Genomic DNA, 25,294 nt, shown 5'->3' on the forward strand with positions numbered 1-25,294 from the left:
AAATAAATGAAATAATGTATTCAAAGTGCCTAATATGGTGCTTAATATATGACAATACAATTATAATCATGATGGTTTCCAAAAAGCACCACATAAGAATGAATTAATCACAGGGTGTCTTGATACATACATACATACATACATACACACACATACACATACTCCATCCATATATATTTTAAAACCAGCCTTATCTCTTTCCTCTTTTGGCCTGGTGCAGCCAACACTGTTTCACAGAGAAGCCAATTAGTCCAGGAGAGAAGATGTTCTCTGAGCAGTTCCTTGGATCGACTCTCTTTCTACATACCTCTTCTCCTCCTTGCCAAATTGCCACATTTCTCTTGTAATCTCATGCATGTTCTCCCATCACCCCAATGAGATAAAGTAAAATGAGCATCTTTCAGAACGTCTGTGACCCTGCACTCAGGTAGAAATAATCACTTTTTATTATTTTATTAAAATAAATAATCTTAAGGGAAAATATTTACATCACAGTTCTGTGGAATAAAGTCCCTTAGTCCATCCAGCTCACCCCTCTCACTACCACTTGCATACCACCCTGATAGCTAATGGTGTTCCTGATGTCCTCGCACCATGACATCTGCCTCCCCACATTGCAAGGTCAGTGTGTTCTAACAGTGCTTGGTTCATTCCAAGGCCACGTCAAGTAATTTCAAGGGCTTGGATAAGTCATAATACAATTCTTTTCTGTTATTATAGTTACTAAGAGTAAATGAATGGGATCATTTCTAACCCAGTTTTTATTTCAATTTGGCTCAAAGAAAATTAATTTTCCTTCTCAGAAGACTGCTCCATTTATAGAATTTTAGACTTATATCAAAACTCAGAATAAGCCCTTTTCTTGGCAAAGCTGCAGCTTTAAATGTCATCTCAGCAAAGCTCCAGATTTCTACTCTTAAAACTCAAAGATGTGCCAAGAATAATTTTTTCAGCACAAGTAGATTTTAAATGTAATTCCTCCTTTTAATTTCTGAGAATCACAATCTCCTACTTTGAGGGTCACTTAAACAGGAAGGTAACATTTTCAGCATGGCATTCTTTAAATTATTAGGTACATAATTATTTTCAACAAGCATAACAAGAAAGAACGGCTATCATATATTAACAATTGTCAGACCCTGTATTATAAGTTACCTCATTTAACCCTTACAATATTCCTATGAGGTATTAGTATCCACATTTTATAGGTAAGGAGTTAATTTAGCGAGGTCACACAGTAACTAAGTTCAGAGAGTTTATGTAACTTATCTAAAATCAAATAACTAATAATGGGCATGGCAAATATTTGAACCAAGAGCTCACCTTCCAGTCAACTAAGTATCCAATTTACCTTTCAATTATGGTACTTTAAAAGAGTACAGTGCATTTAGGCATCCCTTATATATCACCTTCCATTCCAAGAATACCTCACTGTAGTAACTGATTAGTTTCATTGTTATTGAGTGATTTTTTCAGATTTCCCAATCAAATGAGATCAAGAGAGTTAATTTCCACAATGAAGAGTCCAGTCTAGGTTTGGGTTTTTTTTCTAGAAGGACAAGCAATATAGTTCAAAATCCGCATGGGTGATTTCATTCCATATAATTTTATACCCATAATCAACTGCCTAGAAGCAGTCAATGCATCTTCATGGATTTTTCTAATGCTAAAGCCAAGTTTTCAGAGTCTCACATGGATGCAAGGTAAAGGAAAACTTCAGCTGAAGATGAAAGAAATGTAAGAATCTTTCAAAATGCCTGTAGTATTCTAAACAACAAACTACTCCAATTGCTTGCAGATTGCACTGGCTTCAACCCAATGAGGGTTCTTCCACTCAGCTAACTTTGTATTAGAAATGATGGTCTTGCCTCAGTATTTGATGGTCAATTTCACATTATTTCAGCAATGCTTGAGGAAATGCCTTTTGACAATTTGTAGAAATCCTGGCTACGGCTCCTTCTACCTTCTTAGACTGGAAGAAATGCCAACAGCATAAGGTTGGGCCCTACCAAAAAAAATCTAGTTCCTAACCCACGAATATCGGAAAGTATTTCCATTTCCTGTTTAGATGCCCAACTGTATTAAATCACCACCACCCTCACCCCCAAAAGACAAGCCTCATTGCTTTGATCCCAGAGCCCTATTTAGCTCACTTCCCTTCAGTGAAAGAGCTGCCAAGGTAAGCTATGTAGGAAAAAGAATGCAGCATTTTGAGCCAAAACACCTGGCTGCACAGCTGTAGACTTTATGCAAGTCATGCTCCTTCTATGGTCCTTAATTCTTTTACCTGTAAAATGAAGGATTAGGCAATCCTTAAGTTGACTAAAATCATGACTCTATGATTCATTATTCTATAGCCCATTTTCTGGGACAATGATAACTGTCAACTTTATGCTAGAATGACCTTATTTTCTGAATACTTCATTATCAAGGCAACAAACCTGCCAGGTTATGTGTTAGGAAATGGGCATTCTCACCCAAGTTCTAACACCTATAAATTACACTTGCATTTCTGCAATGAGTTTATTATTAAATAATTATAGAAGTTAACCATCTGGTTTATGTCCACCATAGTCTGAAGTGAAGTAAACTGTTACTTAAGTAATACATTTACTTTACTATAATGTAATATACACACAAAACTTCATCTCCTACCAACCTGCAAAGAATGTCACAGTTGGTGAGCAGGTGCAGCTCAGTGGTTGAGCACCTACATCCCATGTATGAGGTCCAGGGTTAAAGCCCTGGTACCTCCTTCTAAAACAATAAATCACAGTAGAAATTCTAAAAGTTCTAAAAGCCTATAATTCTTTCATCTTAAAGCTCAGAGACTCAAAACCCCCACCATTTTACCTTGGGGACAACCATAATATTTCATGGTACTAAACAATTATACCATCTCAGGAGCAAGGGAGAATGTAATAAAGGTGTACTTGTCTGAGGCAAAGCAACCATATTCAGCTTTCATCCCCTTCTGCCAGGAATTCCAGGGAATTTAGAAAAGGAGAACGAGGCAGTTTCAACCAACCAGCTTGGAGAGCTACGGTAAAGGCATACAGATTACCAGAATTTCTAGTAAATTCTCTAATTTACCAGAGAATTGTTACAGGTATGAAACCAAGAACTTAATCATGAACTGTCCATATTCATTGCAGCCAAGCAAAGAGTTACAGACCCAAAATCAAGGTATAATGATTATTGTATAGTGAACAATTCAAGTTCTTACAAAGGTTGCCAACCAGCTAAACCTGCCTTTTAACTTCTAATAGACATTAAAGAAGCTTCAGTCTTTGGATATAACTCAGTCACTTCATAAAGTTTCCAAAAGCCCCTTTAGAGCTAAGATGCTAAAGGAGCTCACTTACCCAATGTGGTTGGTTCTTAAAGAAATTTCCAGTTCTCTTAGCACTTGTGTGGATTCTTGAACACGCCGTCTGAATTTCTGTAATTCAAGAAAACATATTCTCAAGACACATATTTTACCAACTGCTTTCACTGCAGTTAAATTATAATAAATTTAACACAATATGAAAAATATCTTCACTTCTAAAGTGGGCTTCTCTCTTTTCTTTTTTTGCAAAGCACACAAATTTTTCTCATCATGAAAATCAGTTTATGAGAAGTGACTAGGAAAGTCACCTTCAAGTAAGTATATTATTTTTCACCACCCAATATATACAACATTCACCCATATACCTATGTGTCAAAGGTCTTTAAGACCACTCGAGGTTGGCTGGTTGGTTGGTTGGTTGGTTGGTTGGTTTGAGGAACCAGGGTTGAGGACTGAACCCAGGACCTCATATGTAGGAAACCAGTGTTAAACCACTGAGCCACATCACCTCCCAAGACCACCCTGGGTTTGATGATTCAATAGGAAGACCCATAAGACTGAGCACAGGGAAGCAGACTTGGCCCAGTGGTTAGGGCATTCATCTACCACGTGGGAGGTCCGCGGTTCAAACCCCAGGCCTCCTTGACCTTTGTGGAGCTGACCCACTCACAATGCTGATGCGCGCAAGGAGTGCCCTGCCATGCAGGGGTGTCCCCCGTGTAGGGGGGCCTCATGCACAAGGAGTGCACCCCGTAAGGAGAGCCGCCCAGCGCAAAAGGAAGTGCAGCCTGCCCAGGAATGGCGCCGCACACACTTAGAGCTGACACAGCAAGATGATGCAACAAAAAGAAACACAGATTCCTGGTGCTGCTGATAAATAGAAGTAGTCACAGAAGAGCACACAGCGAATGGACAGAGAGAGCAGACAACTGCAAGGGGGGGGTGGGGGAGGGAGGAGAGAGAAATAAATAAATCTTAAAAAAAAAAAGAAGACTGAGCACACAGTCATATTCACAGCTTGGTTTATTACAATGAAAGGATACAAAGCAAAAGTAGAAAAAGGAAAAGGTACATGAGAGAAAGGACAGGGAAAACCAGGTGCTGGCTTCTAAGAATCCTCTCCCAGTGGAGCCACACAGGATGCACTTAATTCCTCCAGTAATGAGTGACTACACACGTAATGTGTTATATACAAGGATGTAACTTTTACGTAATCTAAAACTGTTTTAGAATTAAAGAAAAAAAATGTTATATACTAGGGAAGCTCATCAGACAATGTTTTTATTAGAGGCTGGTCACAGAGGCACCCTCTGCCTAGCAGGTACTAATGCTGGGAACCCTCCTGACCTCCAGGTTTCCAGACACCAGGTAAGGGCCAACACTGCCAACGGGCCTTTCGAGTGGCAGCAGTCTCAGGCCTGTTATGTTAAATCTGTTCTATACAATGTAACATGTTCTAAAACATTCACAGTTATTTCTACATAGTTCTCATTTTAAAGGACCCTCCTCCAGAGCAACCCCTTCACCCCTTCCTTATCCCCTTGCCTATCAAAATCCCTCCTATCCTTCCAGGACTCCTTTCCATCTTTTTTCTTATTAATCTTTCTCTGATAGCAAAGGTATTCATTTTCCTATCCTCTGGACTCTAAAATCTCCAAGATATCAATGAGTTGCATTTCATATCAGTTCTTTGGAACACACTTACCTAAGGAAACATTTATTTTACAATGACTCAGTCTCAGGCCACTCTGGAAGAAGGAAATTCAATGTGTAATGACTTCAAAGGAGAGTTTTATACCTCTGTGCTGTAGACCAAAGCCTCCTTTATGCTACACTGCTTACAGGAAAAGGTTTTGCGGGCTCAGGATATCAGGAACCATCTCCCTCTGTAGCCATAATTGCAGGGGGAACTGAGTTTCATCCAGTTCCAAGCCTCTGGTAATTGCTCCTACGGTTTGGGGGAAAATCTTCCACGGACAGGAAGGAAAGGAGGGAGGCTGGAAACGAGGATTCTAGAAGGTGAAGTAGGAAGGGTCACGCCACTGGCTAGGTTCTGGTACCCCAGAGCAGACCTGGACTACTGCTCAGACTGGACAGGCTCCTACCACCCTCTTCTCTTCTCGAAGTCCTTTGCTTCACCACCAAATGCTTCCCACCAGGGCCCCAAAGAAGCAAAAGGCTCAGCATTTCCCCGACTCCCATTCCTAATGCACACTACAGACCTTCTAAGGACTTCAGAATCCAGGTACAGTAGGATACATGAAAGAAATAGTATCCTTGCTGCAACAAGAAAAGAGCAGCACCCCTCACTGTTGTCAGGAGAGGCCAAAGAAATGGCAAAGATTCTTCCATAGCTTGAGGCCCAGAGCCTCCAGAGTACTGAGGACACTCAGTACTGTTCTCAGAATGAAAGAGAGTATTGCCAGACGAAGGGCTACGGTTCTCTCCCTAGTCACTTTCCCTGGACATGAACATTAGGAATGAAGTAGAGAGGAGTCAACGAGGAGAGTTCTGCAGCATGGGAATAGAAGGGAAGAGACAGGAGACAAAAACTCTATTCTGCACTTATAAAAAAGGAAGGTAGGCGCTGAGGCCACACAGCTGAGGCAACCATTTCTAGGAATTGGGATGGCCGGTGTGGCCAATCCCAGGTCAGAGCCATTAAGCTGAAACTGTGTGCACATATGGCCTTTAGAAAACTGTTTCTGAGCTACACTATATTGTTCTGTCTAGTTCCGTCTCATTCACCGCTGGCCTTTGCCAGCCTCTGTGTTGTGCTTCCTCTGGGCAAGATCATCCCTCGCACATGCCATCATCCACAGCGTAGCACCGTGGACATTAGAGCAGAGAAAAGGATCTGCCAAAGGACTAAAAGATGTATAGCTGAACATAGTAATGAAAGCAGAACACTATGAGGCAATAACAATAGCAACCAACATGAATTAAGCATTTCCTATAGTAGGCAATGCATGATAATTGAGGTAAAACTAACCTGGCTTCCCCCGGGATTATATTACCCTGGGAACTGTTCGATGCTCAGTTGGGCTCTGAACTGGACATAAACCTTGGCACCCCCGTCTCCCATGCATAAAGAAGGCACGCTAACCTCCTGCATGTCAGCAAGGTCCCCAGAAGGCTTTAAAGAACTTCCAAGAGAAACTGTGTGCCTGTGGGGACCCGCTAAGGGAACCAAGTGGGCTCCAGGAGCAGTCTGCAACATTCTCACTCGCCTCGCGGTGCACAGAGGGTCCCAGAGTGAGCCCCTGGAGGCAGCAGAGCCCTGGAAGAGCCGCACGATCGGAGCCATTTCACAGGCAGCGCCCACAGACCTCCAGGCTCCTTCCTCCCTGGTCTGTACCCTGCTCCAAGCCAGACACGAGCAGCATAGGGAATCGCCTCCTGTTATTAAATGAGGAAACTGTTCAGAGAGTTCTGGTCACAGAGTATTTAATTTAGGCTCTTGCTTCCCTGCCCTAGAGGGGGTTTCATTTTATAAGATAGAGTCAAAAGTCAAAATAGAATATCTTGAAGAAACTTTTTTAAGAGCAAATTAAGTATCCTCTATTTAATTTGAACAAAAGATTCATGAATGAAGCATTGAGGGCTCCAGAGGCAGCTAAAGAAAGGCTGCTCAGCCTAGACTGTCTAGCTAAAATTTAAAGCACTGATTTGAAATCTTCCTTTTTCCCTCCAACCATAATACAGCTGAGACTCTTAAAATCACTTTAACTATAGGCCATGCTCTATTCCAAACAAAATCTCCCTTTTCTCTACTTTACGTATTACCAATTAGGTTTCATGGAACAGATCATTCCACATCACCAGTTCCTGGCAGAAATCTTACAAAAGCAGAGGCGATTGATCCATTTTATTTTATTTTTTGCTGAGCTGAATGACTGATCTTGAAAGATGAGGCACAGATGCGACAAGGCAATTCAGGTGAACACAGTCCCAAGCAGTAATTTCAGGAATGAAGGTCAGTGCAAACAGCCATCCTTTGTCGTGGTTCAGTAAAACACTTTGAAATCTTCTGATGGTTTTTTGTTTGTTTTCTTTGTCTTCAACCAGAAATAACTGATCCAAAGGAGAACTAGGGCTGTGCTAGGAGGAAGTCTGCCTCTTTCCTCTAAGCTTCTTCCCACTTACGGGGGTTAGGGACAGAGTCTAAGAAACAATCTCTAGTAGCTTACATTTTTTTTCTCATTGCTTTTCAAAATCTGAAAAATGCTGAGCTAATAGTTTGGGGGTGAAACATATTCGTTGTGAGGGACAAGCCACACGGGAGGCTGTGCTAATATCTTCATCTCATGTACAGACACCGGCATTTCCCCCGTACCCACCTCTGGTGAGTGTACCTAAGGCAAGGGGGTCTGAGCCACCAGCCTGAGAGCTGACAAATGCAGGGGGTTTCTTAAGATACTTCTAAAATGAGCACACTGCTCCTAAGCAAAGAAATAGCCCAGGAAAGCACCTGTTTTATACTGTGTTTTGAATATGAAAGTGTCCTCCTTTAACCCTCCCAATCTGATGAAATCAAAGCTGCTACAAAGGGAGGCAAACAAGAGATAAACTAACAAGAATTAGCTCACTTAGGGGGCCTGACACTAGGTCTTTAAAAAAAGAAAAGTGTGTGCATGCCATGCTTGTGAGGGGAAAAAACATCGCTATTTCAATGGGTAGATTCCTAGAAGACAGGGTTAGGTCACGTTTCAGTGATATACAGTGTGTTGCCTGCCGTGAAAGTCTGAAGTCTGTTTTAATCATCACTCCTAGATTTTATTCCCACCATCTACAACACAGAACAAAGGCTGCAGAAACTTCCAAAAGGAAATTATGGCTGTATTCTTTGCTAGATTTTTTTAGGTTTTGTTTTCTTAAGGGAGGAGAGGAAGAAAAAGACGATGAAATAAAATAAGTTTTAAATAATAATAACAAAAACAAGAGCCCTGAAAACAGTGGCTAACTAGGAAAAGTGTGCTTTTCTTTTCTCATGAGTCATTTGGTGAAAGCAGAGGAGATGCCGTTCAAGAGATTTTTGAGGCAGCCCTGAAAGCAGGAGCTGTGCTCACTGGAAAAGCAAGAGCTGTCTGGTGCCCTTTACCAGTCCTGCCCAGAGACTCCCAAGAGCGACAGGGCCTGCAGAGCTGTGCAGGCTACCTGCTTTATCACTAGGCATCCGTTTAGACCAACTGTGGGGCTCTACAAAGCAGGGCTTGTGAAAGGAGAGAATCAGCTATTCTCTCCTTACCTTCTTGGAGCCAGGGGGCAGAGGCTGGAGCAGTGGAAGCTGCTAAAAAGCATCAGCACAGGATGTGAGTGCACAGCTGGAATGACAAAGCCCCAGTGAGTTTTCAAGGTCTCTGGAAACAGACCAAGGCATGAAAGACAAGTTCCACTTGCGAGGCCTGCTTTTCCAGGGGCCTCAACACCTCTGAACTGGATTCTGCCCTGTGAAATTTGAAAATGGCAGTGACTCAATAACCATCAGAGGAAGGTGATGTCCTACTCAGGGAGACATTTTTAAACTCATCCTCAAGTGAGTAGGATGGCTTTTTTCTTTGTCTCCTTGTGTTGTCAGTCTCCAAAGTTTGTTTTCCTGGAGGCTCTGGTGAGGTGATAAAGCAGAGGAAGGAAAGCTGCCTCCAAGGAAGCAGGATTCTGCCTGCTAATGAGGAAATGGTAACAAAAATGGAAACAAATCCATCCTACCTTTCTGGTTACAGCTGGATCCAGATAGCCTTTGAGCTTTTGGATATATGTGTGGGGAGGATTCTTCACCTGGAATCGTTCCTGTGGGGAGCACAGAGTGAAATAAATAGCATTATAGCTCCAAAGGCATAACACAGCCAGCCATATTCAAACACATTAATGCCATCATGCCCCATCCAGTTGGAAAACGAATGTGGCTCAACCAATTGGGCTCCCGTCTACCATATAGGAGGTCCAGGGTTTGATGCCCAGGGCCTCCCGGTGAAGGCAAGCTGGCCTATGCGGTGAACTGGCCCGCGCAGAGTGCCAGCCCATGCAGGAATGCCGCCCCGCACTGGAGTGCCAGCTGCACGGGAAAGCTGTCCCGCACAAGAGTGCCAGCCAACATGGATAGCTCGCACAGCAAGATGGCAAAACAAGAGGAGAGAAAATAAGAAGATGTAGTAGAACAAGGAGTTGAGTTGGCGCAAGAGATTAGTCGCCTCTCTCCTACTCCAGAAGGTTCCAGGATCAGTTCGCAGAGCCACCTAATGAGAATATATGCAGACACAGAAGATCACACAGCGAATGGATGCAGAGAGCAGACAACATGGGGAATGAGGGGGGGAGAAATAAATAAAATTAAAAATCTTAAAAAAAAAAAAACTGGGTAACCAATGTCTACAAACTACAGAATAGATAAGTACTATATTATTGTATTATATTGTATTATATGCATACAAAGGCACTCTACGGTACAACAAAAATGAACAACCACAGATATATGCTCCTACACAGGAGGAAGATCTTACAAGCCTGATGTTGAGCAAAAGCATGTGATTTCATTCATGTGGACTTACAAAACAAGAAAAGTTAAACTTTGTTTTAGGATAAATACTCAGGTGGTAAAACCATTTGTTTCTATAAAGTTTTATATATAATTATACATTTATACATATCCATCTATACATATATACACACATAAATACATGAGCATATACAAGCATATCCGTATACATATAAGGCATATATATGTGAAATATATGTGGAAACTATTAGCATAAAAGTCAGGATAAAGATCTGTTTGGGGGGAAGGGCTGGAATACTCTGGGAGAGAAACCGAAGCACTCCTGATATGCTGCCAGTGACCTGAGTAGTAGTTACACAAGCACTGGCTATAAACAACTTATGCTGCACTTAGGTTTCACAACCTTTTCTATATGTGTTACATTTCATACATTAAGAAGCTTAATTAAATAGATCTTAAAGGAAAAAGAGGATTCTTCATGAAATCATGATAATCCTTATCAAGTTCTCTACCTAAAACCAAAAGGATGTTTTTCTAGTATTTCTTTTCAGTCTGTTCATTGCTTCCTCAACAATGGACATTTTTGGAATTTTAAGAGTGGCCAGTATGTTTAAGCATTTGTTTATCCCATGCAAACCCATATTTCTCCAACACAGGGGACACACAGCATTCTTCTTGGTCCGCTCAAGTCCTGCTCACTTACAGATGTAGAACTACGAAAGATCCCTTCTCACTATTCTTGGAAAGATCACCTTTTTATTTTTAAAAATTTTTATTCTTTTTAGGGAAACGGACTTGGCCCAGTGGTTAGGGCATCCGTCTACCACATGGGAGGTCCGTGGTTCAAACCCCGGGCCTCCTTGACCCGTGTGGAGCTGGCCCATGCACAGTGCTGATGCGTGCAAGGAGTGCCGCGCCCCACGCAGGGGTGTCCCCCACACAGGGGTGTCCCCCGCATAGGGGTGTCCCCCGCGTAGGGGAGCCCCAAGCGCAAGGAGTGCACCCGTAAGGAGAGCTGCCCAGCGTGAAAGAAAGTGCAGCCTGCCCAGGAATGGCGCAGTCCACACTTCCCATGCTGCTGACGACAACAGAAGCAGACAAAGAAACAAGACACAGCAAATAGACACAGAGAACAGACAACCGGGGGAGGGGGGAGAATTAAATAAATAAATCTTTAAAAAAAAAATTTTATTCTTTTTAATACTTTAAAAGAGGGGAAAGTGGTTTGTACTGAGATACATGAATATTTCCTCTTTGTTTTAAAATAGGGTGAATTTGAGAGTATTTGAATTATCTCAGTAAAGCTGTTACTCCATAATTTTCAACCTTGTATGTATATGACCACAGCTGATTCCAGAGAGAAATTAGGATACAAATAAAAGTTATACTTTTTAATACTACAATTCCAATTACCCAAATTTTTAAAAAACCTTATCATTGTACTACCAGCAGCAACTCAAATTATGCTCCCTTCTGCTATAGCAAACACCTCCTACCTCTAAATATAAGCTCTCTAACTCATAAACTCAAGAAATTATACCTAGCTTTGGCTAGCACAATATTTGACAACCTAAAATGTGAATGTATGGACAGCTGCTGAAAGACTGCTAACTTTTGTTCTTTTGGACAATTTTTGCACAACACAAGTACCTTATTTATTCCTTTAAAATAACAAAACCTGGATGAGTAGTACGTGTAACACCTTAGCCTTCATTCAATTAGTGAATCCCATTTTTGATAGTCAAGAAGCATAGCTTTCTCCTACTTGAAAGGGTGGTAACCTCAGAGGAACATCTTCAAATATGCACATTTTCTAGTTCAGTTGATTTGGTTATATGTATATGTGTATATATATATATTTTTTTAACTTTTCTTATTTTTTTAAAAAAAGATTTATTTCTCTCCCCTTCCCCCCCACCCTGGTTGTCTGCTCTCTGTGTCTATCTGCTGTGTCTTCTTTGCCTGCTTCTGTTGTTGTCAGCGGCACGGGAATCTGTTTCTTTTCGCTGCGTCATCTTGTGTCATTTCTCCATGTGGGCAACGCCATTCCTGGGCAGGCTGCATCTTCTTTGGTGCTAGGCGGCTCTCCCTACGGGGTGCACTCCTTGCGTGTGGGGCTCCCCTACGCGGGGACACCCTGCGTGGCACGGCACTCCTTGCACACGTCAGCACTGCACATGGGCCAGCTCCACACGGGTCAAGGAGGCCCGGGGTTTGAATCGCAGACCTCCCATGTGGTAGGCGTACTCCCTAACCACTGGACCAAGTCCACCGCCTATGTGTATATTTTTAAAGATTTATTTATTATTTTCCCTCCTCCCCTCCTCTAGCCCTGCTGTTTTTGCTGTCTGTGTTGTCTTCTCTTCTCATTTTCTCTCCTCTAGGATTCACCGGGACTCGATCCTGGAGACCTCTGACGAGGAGGGAGGTTCCCTGTCAATTGCACCACTTCAGTTCCTGGTCTGCTGCACTCACCTTGACTCTCCCCTTGTCTCTCGTTTTGGTGTGTCCTCATCGTGCTGCGTGACTCACTTGCACAGAGCACTGGTTTACCACGTGTGCGCTGGCTTGCTGCGTGGGCATGCTTTCTCTTCTTCTTTTTCACCAGGTGGCCCCAGGGATCAAACCCAGGTTCTCCCATATGGTAGGCAGAAGCTCTATCAGTTGAGCCACATCTGCTTCCCTGATTATATTTTCATAAGATATGATATTGTAGACAAAATCTAAATATAATGAACTCAGTTTGTTAAATGTACTTAGTATTTGTTGTTGTTTTAGGTACAGTTTTCAATTGTTTGAGTAACTTACTAATGTATTTCCAAGAAAGAGAAAATAAACCTGATGCTTTAAAACACAAGAGGTCCAAATTATAGCTACTTTCTGGAAAACTCAGCCTGCATCCAGGGATTGAAATAAAACTATTGTGTAGGAAGACGACAAAGCCCCATTTTCCTAAATTGTCTAATTGTCTCTTCTCAAATGGAGCTACTGATTGAGTTATAAACCCAGCACCTAAATCACAAAACCCTTTCTTTCTGTTGTCAGTATGGTCATTTGGACAATAGAAACATTTTGAGAAATACTTTGGAAAATTTCAGCACCTTGCCATAACACTTTTATTTTGAAGGGCTTTGGATAGATTGCAGGTATCACATTTATTTAAATGAATGCATTTTTCTCAATATTAATATTTTAGATTTTGCATTGGAACCCAAAACTGTCTTTGACTGGCACCGAGTTCTCCATCACCCTCACCTTCTAAAGCCGCTTCTCACACCACATGCTGTTTTCAACAACTAGTTGTTTGCATGCTTGGTATCACTGATCTGAGTAGCTTAATTAAATTAAGTCCTCAACTTGAGTTACATTATATAAGGATATTATTCTGAGGCATGACAAAATATCCTTTAATCATGCTGATTTGTCAACATGAATTGCTAAGCCATTTGAAAGAGCTTTTAAAATACAAATTTGCTTCAAAGTGTCCAGTCCTGTAGCATCATCACCACCCTGACTTCTTGTCATTAATCTCTTTGTGAGATTAAACTTTTCTCATGAAATGTTTCAGGATGGAAAACATTAATTGCTCTGGGGATTTTAATCATTCTCCCTAAGTATTCAAAAAAAAGACCTCAAAGTCACTGATTAACACCCAGGTGCACTAGCCTGACAATTGCACCGGGAGAGGGGTGGGAGGGAAGGTGGGAGAAGAAACCTGAGAAACACAGCATCTTTATTAAGCTTCCGTGCCATTTGCAAATGGTCTACTTTAAATGATTTACAGAGTTAGGAGGACAATTTCTATTCAGGACATCTCTTTGGTAATGAGAAGAAAATGTTGTCTTATTGCTAAAAGTGACTCCATTTCTGCAAGCCCAGGAAAGCAATCACCTTTGACACAGGCCAGCACTTTGTTTCTTTGAGATTATTAACTTACCTTTTAATGACACTTTACCATGTTTTTCAGACCTCTAAGTTCACTGAAGCCTCCTCCTATTTGAGAGGCAGGTATTAGCTCCATTTTATAGATAGGAGAACTGAGGCTCACAAATTAAATATTTTACCTAGCATCATATATATTTCTATAACTAGCAGATCAAGGATTCAAACCCATGTTTTTTGACTGTATGGCCTTTTTTGTTCTTGTTATACTGCAATAAGTGTGCTCATCTTGTACTTAATGGAATATAAGTTTTTAAGAATAGAAACAAGTTCTATTTATCTTTGAGCCCCAATATGTAGAATATGTGGCACAGAGTTGGTTCTTAATAATGCTCAGAGAATTAAACCTTTTTTAAATGTCATCTATAAGTCACTTCTCTCATAAATTAAGGGTAAATTTGGTTTTCTTTTACTAATTTTTTTTAATTAGAGAAATTGTAGGCTTACAGAAAAGTCAAGCATAAAATATATAAAATACAATGTCCCCATATACCACCCTATTATTAACATCTTGCCTTAGTGTGGTATATTTGTTACAATTCATGAAAAAAAAAACACATTTTTAAAATTATACTATTAACTATAGTCCATCATTACAATAGGGGTCACTTTGTTGTACAGTCCCATGCTTCCTTCTTTTAATTTTCATTCTAGTAAAACATATATACAACCTAAAATGTCACCATTTAACCACATTCATATATATAATTCAGTGCTGTTAACTGCATTCATAATGTTTTGTTACCATCACCACCATCTGTTACCAAAACTCTACAGTCAACCCAAATATAAACTCTGTACAAGTAAAACATTAGCTCCTTATTCCCTAACTCTAACCTAGCTCCCTGGGAACCTATACGCTAGATTCTCCCTCTATAAGTTTTTTTTATTCTAATTATTTCATATCAGTGAGATAGCTGGCTTATTTCACTCAACATGATGTCTTCAAGGTTCAGCCACATTGTTGCATGTATCAGAGAACGTCATTCCTTTTTATGGCTAAATAATACTCCATTGTATAGACACTGCATTTTGTTAACCCATTCATTGCTTGATGAAAGATATTTGGGTTGCTTCCATCTTTTGGCAATCATGAATAATGCATTCTGAACATTGGTGTGCAAGTATCTATTGGAGTCCTTGCCTTCAATTCTTTTGGATATATTCCGAGTAAGGGATTGCCGGGTCATATGAATACTATATACTTAGCTTTCTGAGGAACTGCCTAACTGTCCTTCACAGCTGCTACAACATTTTACATTCTCACCAGCAAGGAATGAGTGCTCCTATTTCTCCACATCCTTTCCAAAACTTGCAATTTTCTATTTGCTTTTTTAAAAAGTAGCCATTTTTATGGGTGTAAAATGGTATCCCATTGTGATCTTGATTTGCATTTAAGTGTAAATTTAAAGGTGCACAAAGTAAACCCCCTGTATAGGACATACACCCAGTGGGCACAGTGCTAGACATAGGTCAGCCAAACTTAGGGTATGCACTGTTATAGCTGAAGGACATTTGCTGATAAGGTTGTGTTTTGTTCTTCATGGCTCTGAAATTACTTAATGCCTTTGATAATTATACACTGCTCATTAACTCAATCAACTAAGGCTTGTGCTCCCCCAGACACTACACACAGGCCTGCCCTGTAGATAAGGAAAAGGCAGAACTTTGACTAGACTCTACTTAATAACTAAGGTTTAAGTCTACTGCAACCCAGGTTTGAGAACCAGGTCATTCTTTTTTTTTTTTTTTACTTTTTTTTTTTTTAATTTATTTCTCTCCCCTTCCCCCTGCCCCGTATCCCAGTTGTCTGTTCTCTGTGTCAATTTTGCTGTGTGTTCTTCTTTTGTCTGCTTTTTTGTTGTTGTCAACAGCACAGGAATCTGTGTTTCTTTTTCTTGCGTCATCTTGTTGTATCAGCTCTCCATGTGTGCGGCACCATTCTTGGGCAGGCTGCACTTTCTTTCGCGCTTGGGCGGCTCTCCTTATGGGGCGCACTCCTTGCGTGTGGGGCTCCCCTACGTGGGGGACACCCCTGCGTGGCACGGCACTCCTTGCGTGCATCAGCACTGCGCATGGGCCAGCTCCACACGGGTCAGGGAGGACTGGGGTTTGAACCGTGGACCTCCCTTGTGGTAGATGGACGCCCTATCCATTGGGCCAAGTCCACTTCCCAGGCCATTCTTAAAAGAAACTAAATTATGGATTGCAGCAAGGATACGCTGAGGTAATTAGCTAAGTCCCAGTAAACAGAATTCCTTGGCTGTATTACAAGATGGTTCTTTCTATCAGATACACAGGCAACCTTAGGTACCTTCTAATCAGCTGAACTGTTTTCTTTGGGGCCCCAATCTCCGCCCAAATCTGAGTTTGCCACTGAAAGCCTTTCTGCATAAAGGTTTGGAATTGGACACTGGTCTAGCAAAAAAGAATTCTGGTCTTTTGCAGCACCTCTCTCCACATACATAAATACAAGAGAAAGTATTGAGGTTAATTTGGGATTAGCTGGACGTAAAACAAGCATGCTATAAGCATTTCCACCTCAGAAATCATATCTGGATAAACAACTCCAAAACCAAACAGAATTCCATTCAAGTTTATGTATATATTAATATTCCTAAGTTTAAGGAAAGAAGTTTGAGCAAAACATCTGAGAAGTAAAGGAAGTCTCCAGGAAATAAACGGCTCTTGGGGCACACACTCAGTTGAGTTTCTCCCCATCTGGGATAGCCACCAGGTCACTGGCTCAATTTCAGAAATGTATTAGCAGAGCTACGTAAACTGCTTTAAAATTCTTAGGGATGAACTAGATGTCACCATCATTACGCCATTATTAAACTTTTATAAAATAAAATTTTAAAAGTTTTGTTATGGTGATCCTGTAATACTTTAAATCGTGAATATTAAAAGGCTTTTGCTTTTGCACACAAAAGCTCACCACATTTGAATGTTTTTCTTCCTAGAAGCTGGAAGTAGTTGGGCTTCCTTTCCAAAGGCTGAGTAAGCAAACTGGAGCCTCTAAATGAATCATAATTACAACCAGCATCACTGCTCATTAGTAAGCACTAATTTGCAGGGCTTAGCAAGGAGCTAAGTATTCTTCAGAGTTATGCAGACAATAATCCATGTCCTCAAGAGGTTTACTCTCTAAAATGGATAATGCTGACAAGAATAGGCAGAGACAAGAAAAGATGAGAATAAAATATTGCATTGATATTGTATACAGACTGAAAAGGTTTAGACAGTATGAGAGAGAGCAAGAATAGTACACCTGTAGTACACCTGGGGAAGTAGGCAGGACAAGACCAGAATCAGGGTTTCTAAGCAAGGACTAAAGTAAGCTAGAATATCCAGCTCTCACAGGGCTAACTATTTATACAAACAGAAAACAATGTACACAAAAAGAATGAGATTCATCAAAGGAATTGAAAAACTCATATCCCCCAAGAGACAGCATATTCTTTATACACCCCACCACCGAAAATAAAAACAAATTCCAAAATTTCAAAAAGTCTGTCAGATTATCCCCCTACAGAAAATATAGCGAGAAAGTAGAAGACAAGTTAGAGGAAATGCAGAAAAAGTATTAAGACTCTACCAAAAGAGCAAGCTCAGGTGGGATTCTAATTTTGGATAACAATGACAGGAAGAAGTCTAGTGCCAGCGGTGTTACTATTTAGAAAGCTCCCTGTGGTTGTTATTGGATGAAAACATTATATTAAACAAGTCCCTGCTTCTGAACATCTTAAATACTGTTCTATTTAGTTCCCCTTAGCGTCTAGGCACTAACATGAAAAACACCAAGTTTTGCTGGTGGTGGTGGTGCTCATTTTATTCTTTCACTCCTCCAAAACACACTAAGAAAGGTATTGTCTAAAAAGCACGAAAAGAAACAAATTCAATTCCAAGACATTAGGTCTCATCTATGAGATATGACAGACATTGCTGTAATACAAAGTAGAATATAACAACAGCCATATGCGATCCTCTGGAAGTTCAAAGAAAGGTGAGGCTCTTCCCTGCTGAGATGATCAAAGGAACCTCACTGGCAAAAGCGGTTTTGAATTGAATTTTGGAAGACAGGCATTTAGACATTGTAGGGTGGTGTGAGAGAGGCAGGAGACAAAAGAGATTTCCAGATGGGGAAATATGGCAACAAAGGCAAAGAAGCATAAGGCATGTGCGAGCAACTTCAAGGGGTTTAGCTGGGTTTCAGTAAAGCAGTTTAGGAAAAGTAAGGCAGACAAGACCTAAACAGCACGTTAGAATGGGAAACGGTAGATTTCAAATAAGCTGATGGGTAAAGCATAGACAACAGAGAGTCAATAGGGAATTTTACCAGTGGAAGAACAAAAGTTTAGCAATTCACAGCTTTCCTTCCTTCATTCCCAACTTTAAAAGTTGGCCATTTCCGCATTCGACTAGACTTGAAACATCAGCATGTGAGATTCATTCCACAGGCATAGTTTCTTGGAGAGCCTTGGAGCATTCCTCAGTGCTGAAAAGGAAATCATTTTCCTAGTCAAAGAGGAGAGGACAACTTTCCAAGTGTTCCATTACAACTCTCATACTGAAAATAACTTTTATGTGACTTCTCCAAATGATTTCCTTTATTTAGACTAGCAAGAGTTTCTTCTAGTTCAACAGGTCTTTCATGATCCAAACAACCTATAACTCATTTTCTAATAGGTAATATAAATTGGGCCTCTTTAATCCTACTTACAGTTTTGTCATTTTCCCCAATCTAAACAGTGCTTTAGCTGAAATTTTTTGCTTTGTTTTACTATTTCATATTGTCCTAAGCAAAGACTGGATCACCTCCACACTGAATGCCACATGGTGGTGTCCCGTAAATAATAACAATTGTTAATGAGGATCTAAGGATTGCACTGTGTGACGGAAGGTTGAACTTAAACTAGAAAACCTTGAGGATTCTTCAAACCCTTTTCTCTCTCTTCTTGAGACCTAAAGCTTTCCTTTCTTTCACATAAGTGTTTCTTAAAAGAAATAAAAATTGTAACCACCAGGGACCTGCATCTAAATCAACTAGGACTCTAGTTGAACTGCAAATTCCCCTGACCTCATTCAAATCCATCAAGTACAAATGAATCTGCATTTTCTTAAACTCCCAAGTGAGTCTTTTGTATGCTAAAGCTTATTAATTATTGCAATAGGCTGTACTTTCTATTTTAGTAACTGGACCCCTTTGTTTATTCAATTGACAAAGAGAATGTGTATATCCTTGGTAAGTAAAAGACTCAGGGATATTTTAGTTACATTTAAAAAAAAAACTTCACAGGATTGTCACAAAATCCCTAGGAGTACCTTTTCTATAAAAATACAAGTGGTATACTGGGGAACAAATGTAGCTCAGTGGTTGAGCACCTGCTTCCCACCAACAAGGTTCTGGGTTCAAACCCCAGTCGTTGCTAAAAAAAAAAAAAAATACAAGGGGTATAAATATACCTTCTTTTTCTACATCTGAAAATTGGGGATGGGAAACCATTTCTTCCTCACCTCCATTCACAACATTCCAAAACCCTCTTTAGGGATGCCCCTCAAACAAGAATAACATCCTGAAGATGTTTAAAGTCTCAGAAATAACCTTATACCATACAAATAAAATATGGGGAGAAGTAGAAATAATAGTGTTTTGATCCAGAAAGGAAGGAAGAAGGAAGAGAAGGAAAGAGGGAGGAAGATTGAGACTTAGATTACTTGTAGAAACAATTAGGTATTTAGGTTTGTCAAGATTTAGAAAAAAGCACTAATTTTTTCAATCTCTCAAAGATCTGAAAAAAACTGACAAACTCCTATTCCAAAGATTGCTTTTCTGGCTAAAGTTATACTAAATGACTTCTTTGAAACTTCATTTGCTCCAACTCAAATAATGTACAAATACATGGAAACAATTCTCAGAATTTCAATTGGTGCTTGCTGAATTAAACTGAACTGGAAAATTCATTAAGGGCATAAGTTTGTCAATGAGACTTCAAAACAGATAGGATGGGAGGGAGGTACAGAAACTGCCTTCCACTAAAGTCAAGAAGGGTCTAATGTATGCAAAGAAGACACGTTTATGAACAGAACAACTGAAAATGGCGGTGGGGGGGGGGGTTATCAGATCTTAAACCTTGCCCTCATCATTTGCTTTCATTTACTTTAGGCATAGGCTCAGAATACTAAACTTCAGCACTAAACCATGGCCGTCATTTACCATAGAAAAGCCAAAAAACAGCATTCAATTGTAGAACAGTTTTGATAAGTGCAATGATATAACATAAACCACCTCTCCACATAAGGAAATCAGTGAAGCAGTAAGAGATGCCATAACAGTATTTCTCTTGGAATAAACAACTGAAAACTAATGTTTCAAAAATTTATAAGAACCAAAACTATAAAATTTCTAGAATAAGATGGAAGATATTCTTCATGATCTGAGGTTGGAGGAATATTTCTTAGGACACAAACTGATAAATTACTTTTTTAAAAAAATTAACTTCATTATAATTAAAAACTTTTGTTCTTTGAAAGACACTTATAAAACTGAAAAAACAAGGCACAGATTAGGGGGAAATATTTGCAAAACATACATCCTGCTAAAAAATTGTACCCAAAATGCATTTTTTTTTAAATTTCTACAACTTGTTAGTAAGACAAATAACTCAATTTCTAAAAGTAAGCAAAAGATTTATGTACTTTCAACAAAGAAAGGACACAAACGGCAAACAGGTACAGCATTAGCATTAGAGAAATACGAAGAAAAGCACAATGAGATACCACTACATACCTCAAAAATGGCTACAAACAAAAAGACTGACATCAAGGGTTGGTGAGCTTGACAAGGACATGGAACAACCAGAGCTTTCATATTGTAATGCAAAATAGTCTAGTCACTTGGGAAAGCACTTACTACCTGTGAATTTTATTGTAGAAAGCTACATAACAATAAATATGATTTTAAAAACCAGTTCTCAATTTTTGGGGGATACATTTTGCTTATCTGCCTTGTTACTGATCACATCTCTCTTTTTTAAAAGTTTCCTTTTTATTTTGTTGGTGTAACTTGCCCTAATTAAAAAGAAAGCTCAGACCATACTCATGTAACATGTTATTAATAGGGGAAAACATGAGACGGTGAGGGGTGGCATATATAGGAATCCCATGTATTTTCTTTTTCTTTTTTTTCTTTAAAATTTATTAATTTATTGGACCTGTTATAGATTGAATTATGTATCCAAATTTAGACAATCTTAATCCACATTCCTGTTAACGCAAACCCATTGTAAATAGGATCTCTTGAAGATGTTAATTTTTAAAAATAGGAATCCCCTATATTTTCTATGACTTTTCTGTAACCTAAAGCTTCTTTGCAAATAAAGTGAAAAAAATAAGGAAAAACAAAGAAATCCCAGAGACAGTCTGGTCTGCTAATACTTCTGCAGGAAGTATACCATTCTAGAAGTCCAGTAAACTGTTAGTTTTACAATTTCCAAAACATTTCTGTCATGTCATTTGTAACTCTACTAGAGATTTTTAAACTATGGAAATTGTATTACGGTTTGCCATCAGGCTCCAAATGTACCTACATGCCCCAAATAATTTTATATCTTCACTGTCATTTCATGGATAAATCCACCATCTTGATTGACCCCTCCTCCCATTCTGCCCCCAACACACATATGCCAGTCTCCTAGTATCAATATTTACCTTCCACCAAAAGCAATGCATGCTGACAATCAGAAAACCTAAATCTTAAACCCACGCTCCAGTTGGATATCTTATGCTTTCTCCTTAGATCTTCCCATCATAATTACAAACGTAACATGATAAACATATACACACACTTTCTAATCAGGCTCCCATCTTTCTGTTAATCTTCAGATCACAAGACTATGCAAGCCATACTTCTGACTTGTGATTCACATGGTCAAAACTAATTAAGTAAAGCCAGAAGAAAACACTTAAGGATCGACAGAGAAGGGAAAGTAGGAAAGAGGTCCTTCTAAATTGGTCATTGCTGCTGAGGACATATGCTGGCTGTGACAAAGATCTATAAGCACAATATCTAAGCTATGAAGAATATCCAATTTTTAGGGTTTTAGGTGGACTTAGCATATTATATAAGTACATACATCAACAGCCCAGTAGTTGTGATGAAGTGACTGTGAACAAAAGTAGCAGTGGGGGACAACCAGCAAGATAGCAGCGGAATAAGAAGCTCCTAGAGCCAGCTCCAGCTACAAGGCACGTAGTAAACATCTCAAGCCATTTGGAGCAAGGTAAAGCACTGCTTTGGGGGCTCAGAAGACAGAAGAACATCTTGCAGCATCCTTAAAGGAATGGAAGGAGGAGACTGCCCATCTGCAGAGAAGATGCATAAGTAGGGCACTCCATGCTACAGAAGCCAGTGCCCGTCCACCACTGGAGACACAAGCTTCCTCGGGAGCTGTTCCGCGGCTGGAATTGAAGGTTCCACTTCCCAAAAACGAGGGAGGAAGAGAAGGTTGGGCACCAACTTCAGCTACTGATGAGTAAGTTCAGCGGGCTAAAGTTTAATCCTAAGAACAGCTAAAGTTTGGACCTGTCCAAGTTAGAAGGAAGCTAGTAGCCACTATCTTAACTCTGTGCTTGGCACAAGGGGAAGTAGGGCAGACTGAAAATCACAGAGCTGGTAGTGACTAGCTTCTTTCCATCCAGATCATGTTGCAACTCTAGCCTAGGCTGCAGCCCCACCTCTGTCAGGGAGGAAGCTGGGGGACCTGTACCAGCCAAGCCTTGGAGTCTAGTGACTATCCTACTCTGGCAACACAAGCTGCCCTAGGAGCTATTGTGTGGCTGGAATTGGAAGCTCCATTTCCCAAAAATGGGAGGAGGAGACAGTTGGCCACCGATTCCAGCTACTGATTAGTAGACTTGGTTGGCTAAGGTATAACCCTAGGAAAAGCTAGAGTGTGAATCTGTCCAAGTTGGAAAGAGGCTGGTGGCTGCCATTTTTACTCCACCCCCAGCATGAGGGAAGCCAGGCTGACCGAATATCACAGTGACAGTAGGAACCAGTTTCTTTCACCCAGATCAGCCTGCAGCCCTAGCATAGGATTCAGCCCCACTTCTGGCAGCAAGGAGGCTGGTGGGCCCTGCACCAGCCTATCCAGGTAACTGCAAGTACCTTTGGCTGGCACAGACTGAATAATCAGAAGTCTACCAGGGCAACTACAATCTTCTTGGACCTGCACTGCACAGATTGCTGCCCACACCTGCAGCTCTATCCCTACCCCAGGCAGGGGAGAAAGAGGCATGAATCTTCATCAGTCTCTATGCGCAACTACAGTCTAGGCTGGCACAACTTGGATTATTCCACTCAGCTGTGACTCTGTCCCTACCCCTAGCAAAGGAGAAAGTTGGGAAAAGTTTCATCGGTCCATCTGGCTATGAGGGCAGCTTGAGCCTCCACAGCTTATAGCACCAACTACATCCTTGTCTCCTACTGCACAAGAAGCAAGGCAGAAAGGGCAAGAAGCCCTAAACTAAAGAGAAAAACTGAACCCAGAAGAAATACTATAGCAAGCCAAATGCCAAGATATCAACAAAAAATTACAATCCATGGAAGTGGACTTGGCTCAACAGATAGAGCATCCACCTACCACATGGGAGGTCCACGGTTTGAGCCCAGGGCCTCCTTGACCCGTGTGGAGCTGGCCCACATGCAGTGCTGATGCACACAAGGAGTTCCGTGTCTTGCAGGGGTGTTCCCCGTGTAGGGGAGCCCCACATGCAAGGAGTGCGCCCTTAAGGAGAGCTGCCCAGCACGAAAGAAAGTTCAGCCTGGCCAGGAGTGGCACCACACACACGGAGAGCTGACACAGCAAGATGACACAACAAAAGGAGACACAGGTTCCTGGTGCAGCTGACAAGAATAAAAGCAGACACAGAAGAACACACAGTGAATGGACACAGAGAACAGACAACTGGGGTGGGAGAGGAGGGGCAGGTAAGGGAAGAGATATAAATAAAAATAAATCTTTAAAAAAAAATTATAATCCACACCATGAAACAGAAAGATATGGCCCTTAAAGGAACAAGATAAGCCTCCAGATGACATAAAGGAGGTGAGACAACTAATCATATCTGTTCAAGCAAATCTCCTTAACAAATTCAATGAGATGGCTAAAAAGATTAAGGATATTAAGAAAACACTGGATGAGCACAAAGAAGAATTGGAAGCATACATAGAAAAATAGCAGATCTTATGGGATTGAAAGGGACAATAAATGAAATTTTAAAAAACATTGGAATTATATAATAGCAGATTTGAGGAGGCAGAAGAAAGGACTGGTGAGCTTGAAGAAATAACCTCTGAAAGTGAACATACAGAAAAACAGATGAAGAATGGAAAAAAATTGAACAAGGTCTCAGGGAACTAAATAACAGCAAAAGGCATACAAACATACATGTCATGGGTGTCCCAGAAGGAGAAGAGAAGGGAAAAGGGGCAGAAGGAATATTTGAAGAAATAATGGTAGAAAATTTCCCAACCCTATTGAAGGACACAGATATCCATGTCCAAGAAGCACAGCATACTCCCATCCAAAAAATCCAAATAGACAAACTCCAAGACACATACTCATCAGAATGTCAAATGCCAAAGACAAAGAAAATTCTGAGAACAGAAAGAGAAAGGCAATGCATAACATATAAGGGATACCCAATAAGATTAAGTGCTGATTTCTCACCAGAAACCATGAAGGCAAGAAGACAATGTTATAATATATTTAAGATACTACAAGAGAAAAATTTCCAACCAAGAATCTTGTATCCAGCAAAATTCTTTCAAAAAGGAGGGCAAGATTAGAATATTCACAGATAAATAGAAACTGAGAGAATTTCTAACCAAGAGACCAGATTTTCAGGAAATACTTAAGAGTATGCGAGAGCCTGAAAAGAAAAGACAGGGGAGAGAGAGGCCTGGAAGACAGTCTAGAAATGAAGATGTTATCAATAAAAGTAACTAAAAGTATCAAAATACTGGTGAAAATAAAATATGACAGATAAAATTCAAGTAGTCAGGAATAAACTTAACCAACAATGTAAAGCACTTGTATTCAGAAAACTGCAACTCAATGTTAGGAGAAATCAAAAAAGTCCGAAATAACTGGAAGAACATTCCATGCTCATGGACTGGAAGACTAAATATCATTAAAATGTCAATTCTACTCAAATTGATATACAGATTCAATGCAATCCCGATAAAATTTCCACTGGCACTTTTTTTTTATTGAAAACACTATTATCAAATTTATTTGGAAGGGTAGGGAGTCCTAAATAGCCAGAAACATGTTAAAAAAGAAAAGCAAATGCTCATCTCCAAATTTAAATCATATTACCTAGCTATAGTGGTAAAAACAGCATGGTACTGGCATAAAGAAAAACACACAGACCAATGGAACCAAATTGATGGTCCAGAAACAGACCCTCACTTATACGGTCAAGCAATTTTTGATTAGCCTGTCAAACCCACACAGCTC

The 25,294-nt window shown here is 40.3% G+C and overlaps 1 protein-coding gene across 1 annotated transcript in view; it reads right to left on the minus strand.

Moving 5' to 3' along the window:
• Positions 1-25,294, minus strand: part of FMNL2 (formin like 2) — a 346,942-nt gene that overhangs the window by 103,061 nt on the left and 218,587 nt on the right. Inside the window, 2 exon segments of the mRNA XM_071216434.1 lie at positions 3,366-3,442; positions 9,041-9,121. Coding sequence (XP_071072535.1) covers positions 3,366-3,442; positions 9,041-9,121 — 158 coding nt within the window.

This window comes from Dasypus novemcinctus, chromosome 7 (assembly GCF_030445035.2).
Source record: "Dasypus novemcinctus isolate mDasNov1 chromosome 7, mDasNov1.1.hap2, whole genome shotgun sequence".
NCBI classification, from domain to species: domain Eukaryota; kingdom Metazoa; phylum Chordata; class Mammalia; order Cingulata; family Dasypodidae; genus Dasypus; species Dasypus novemcinctus.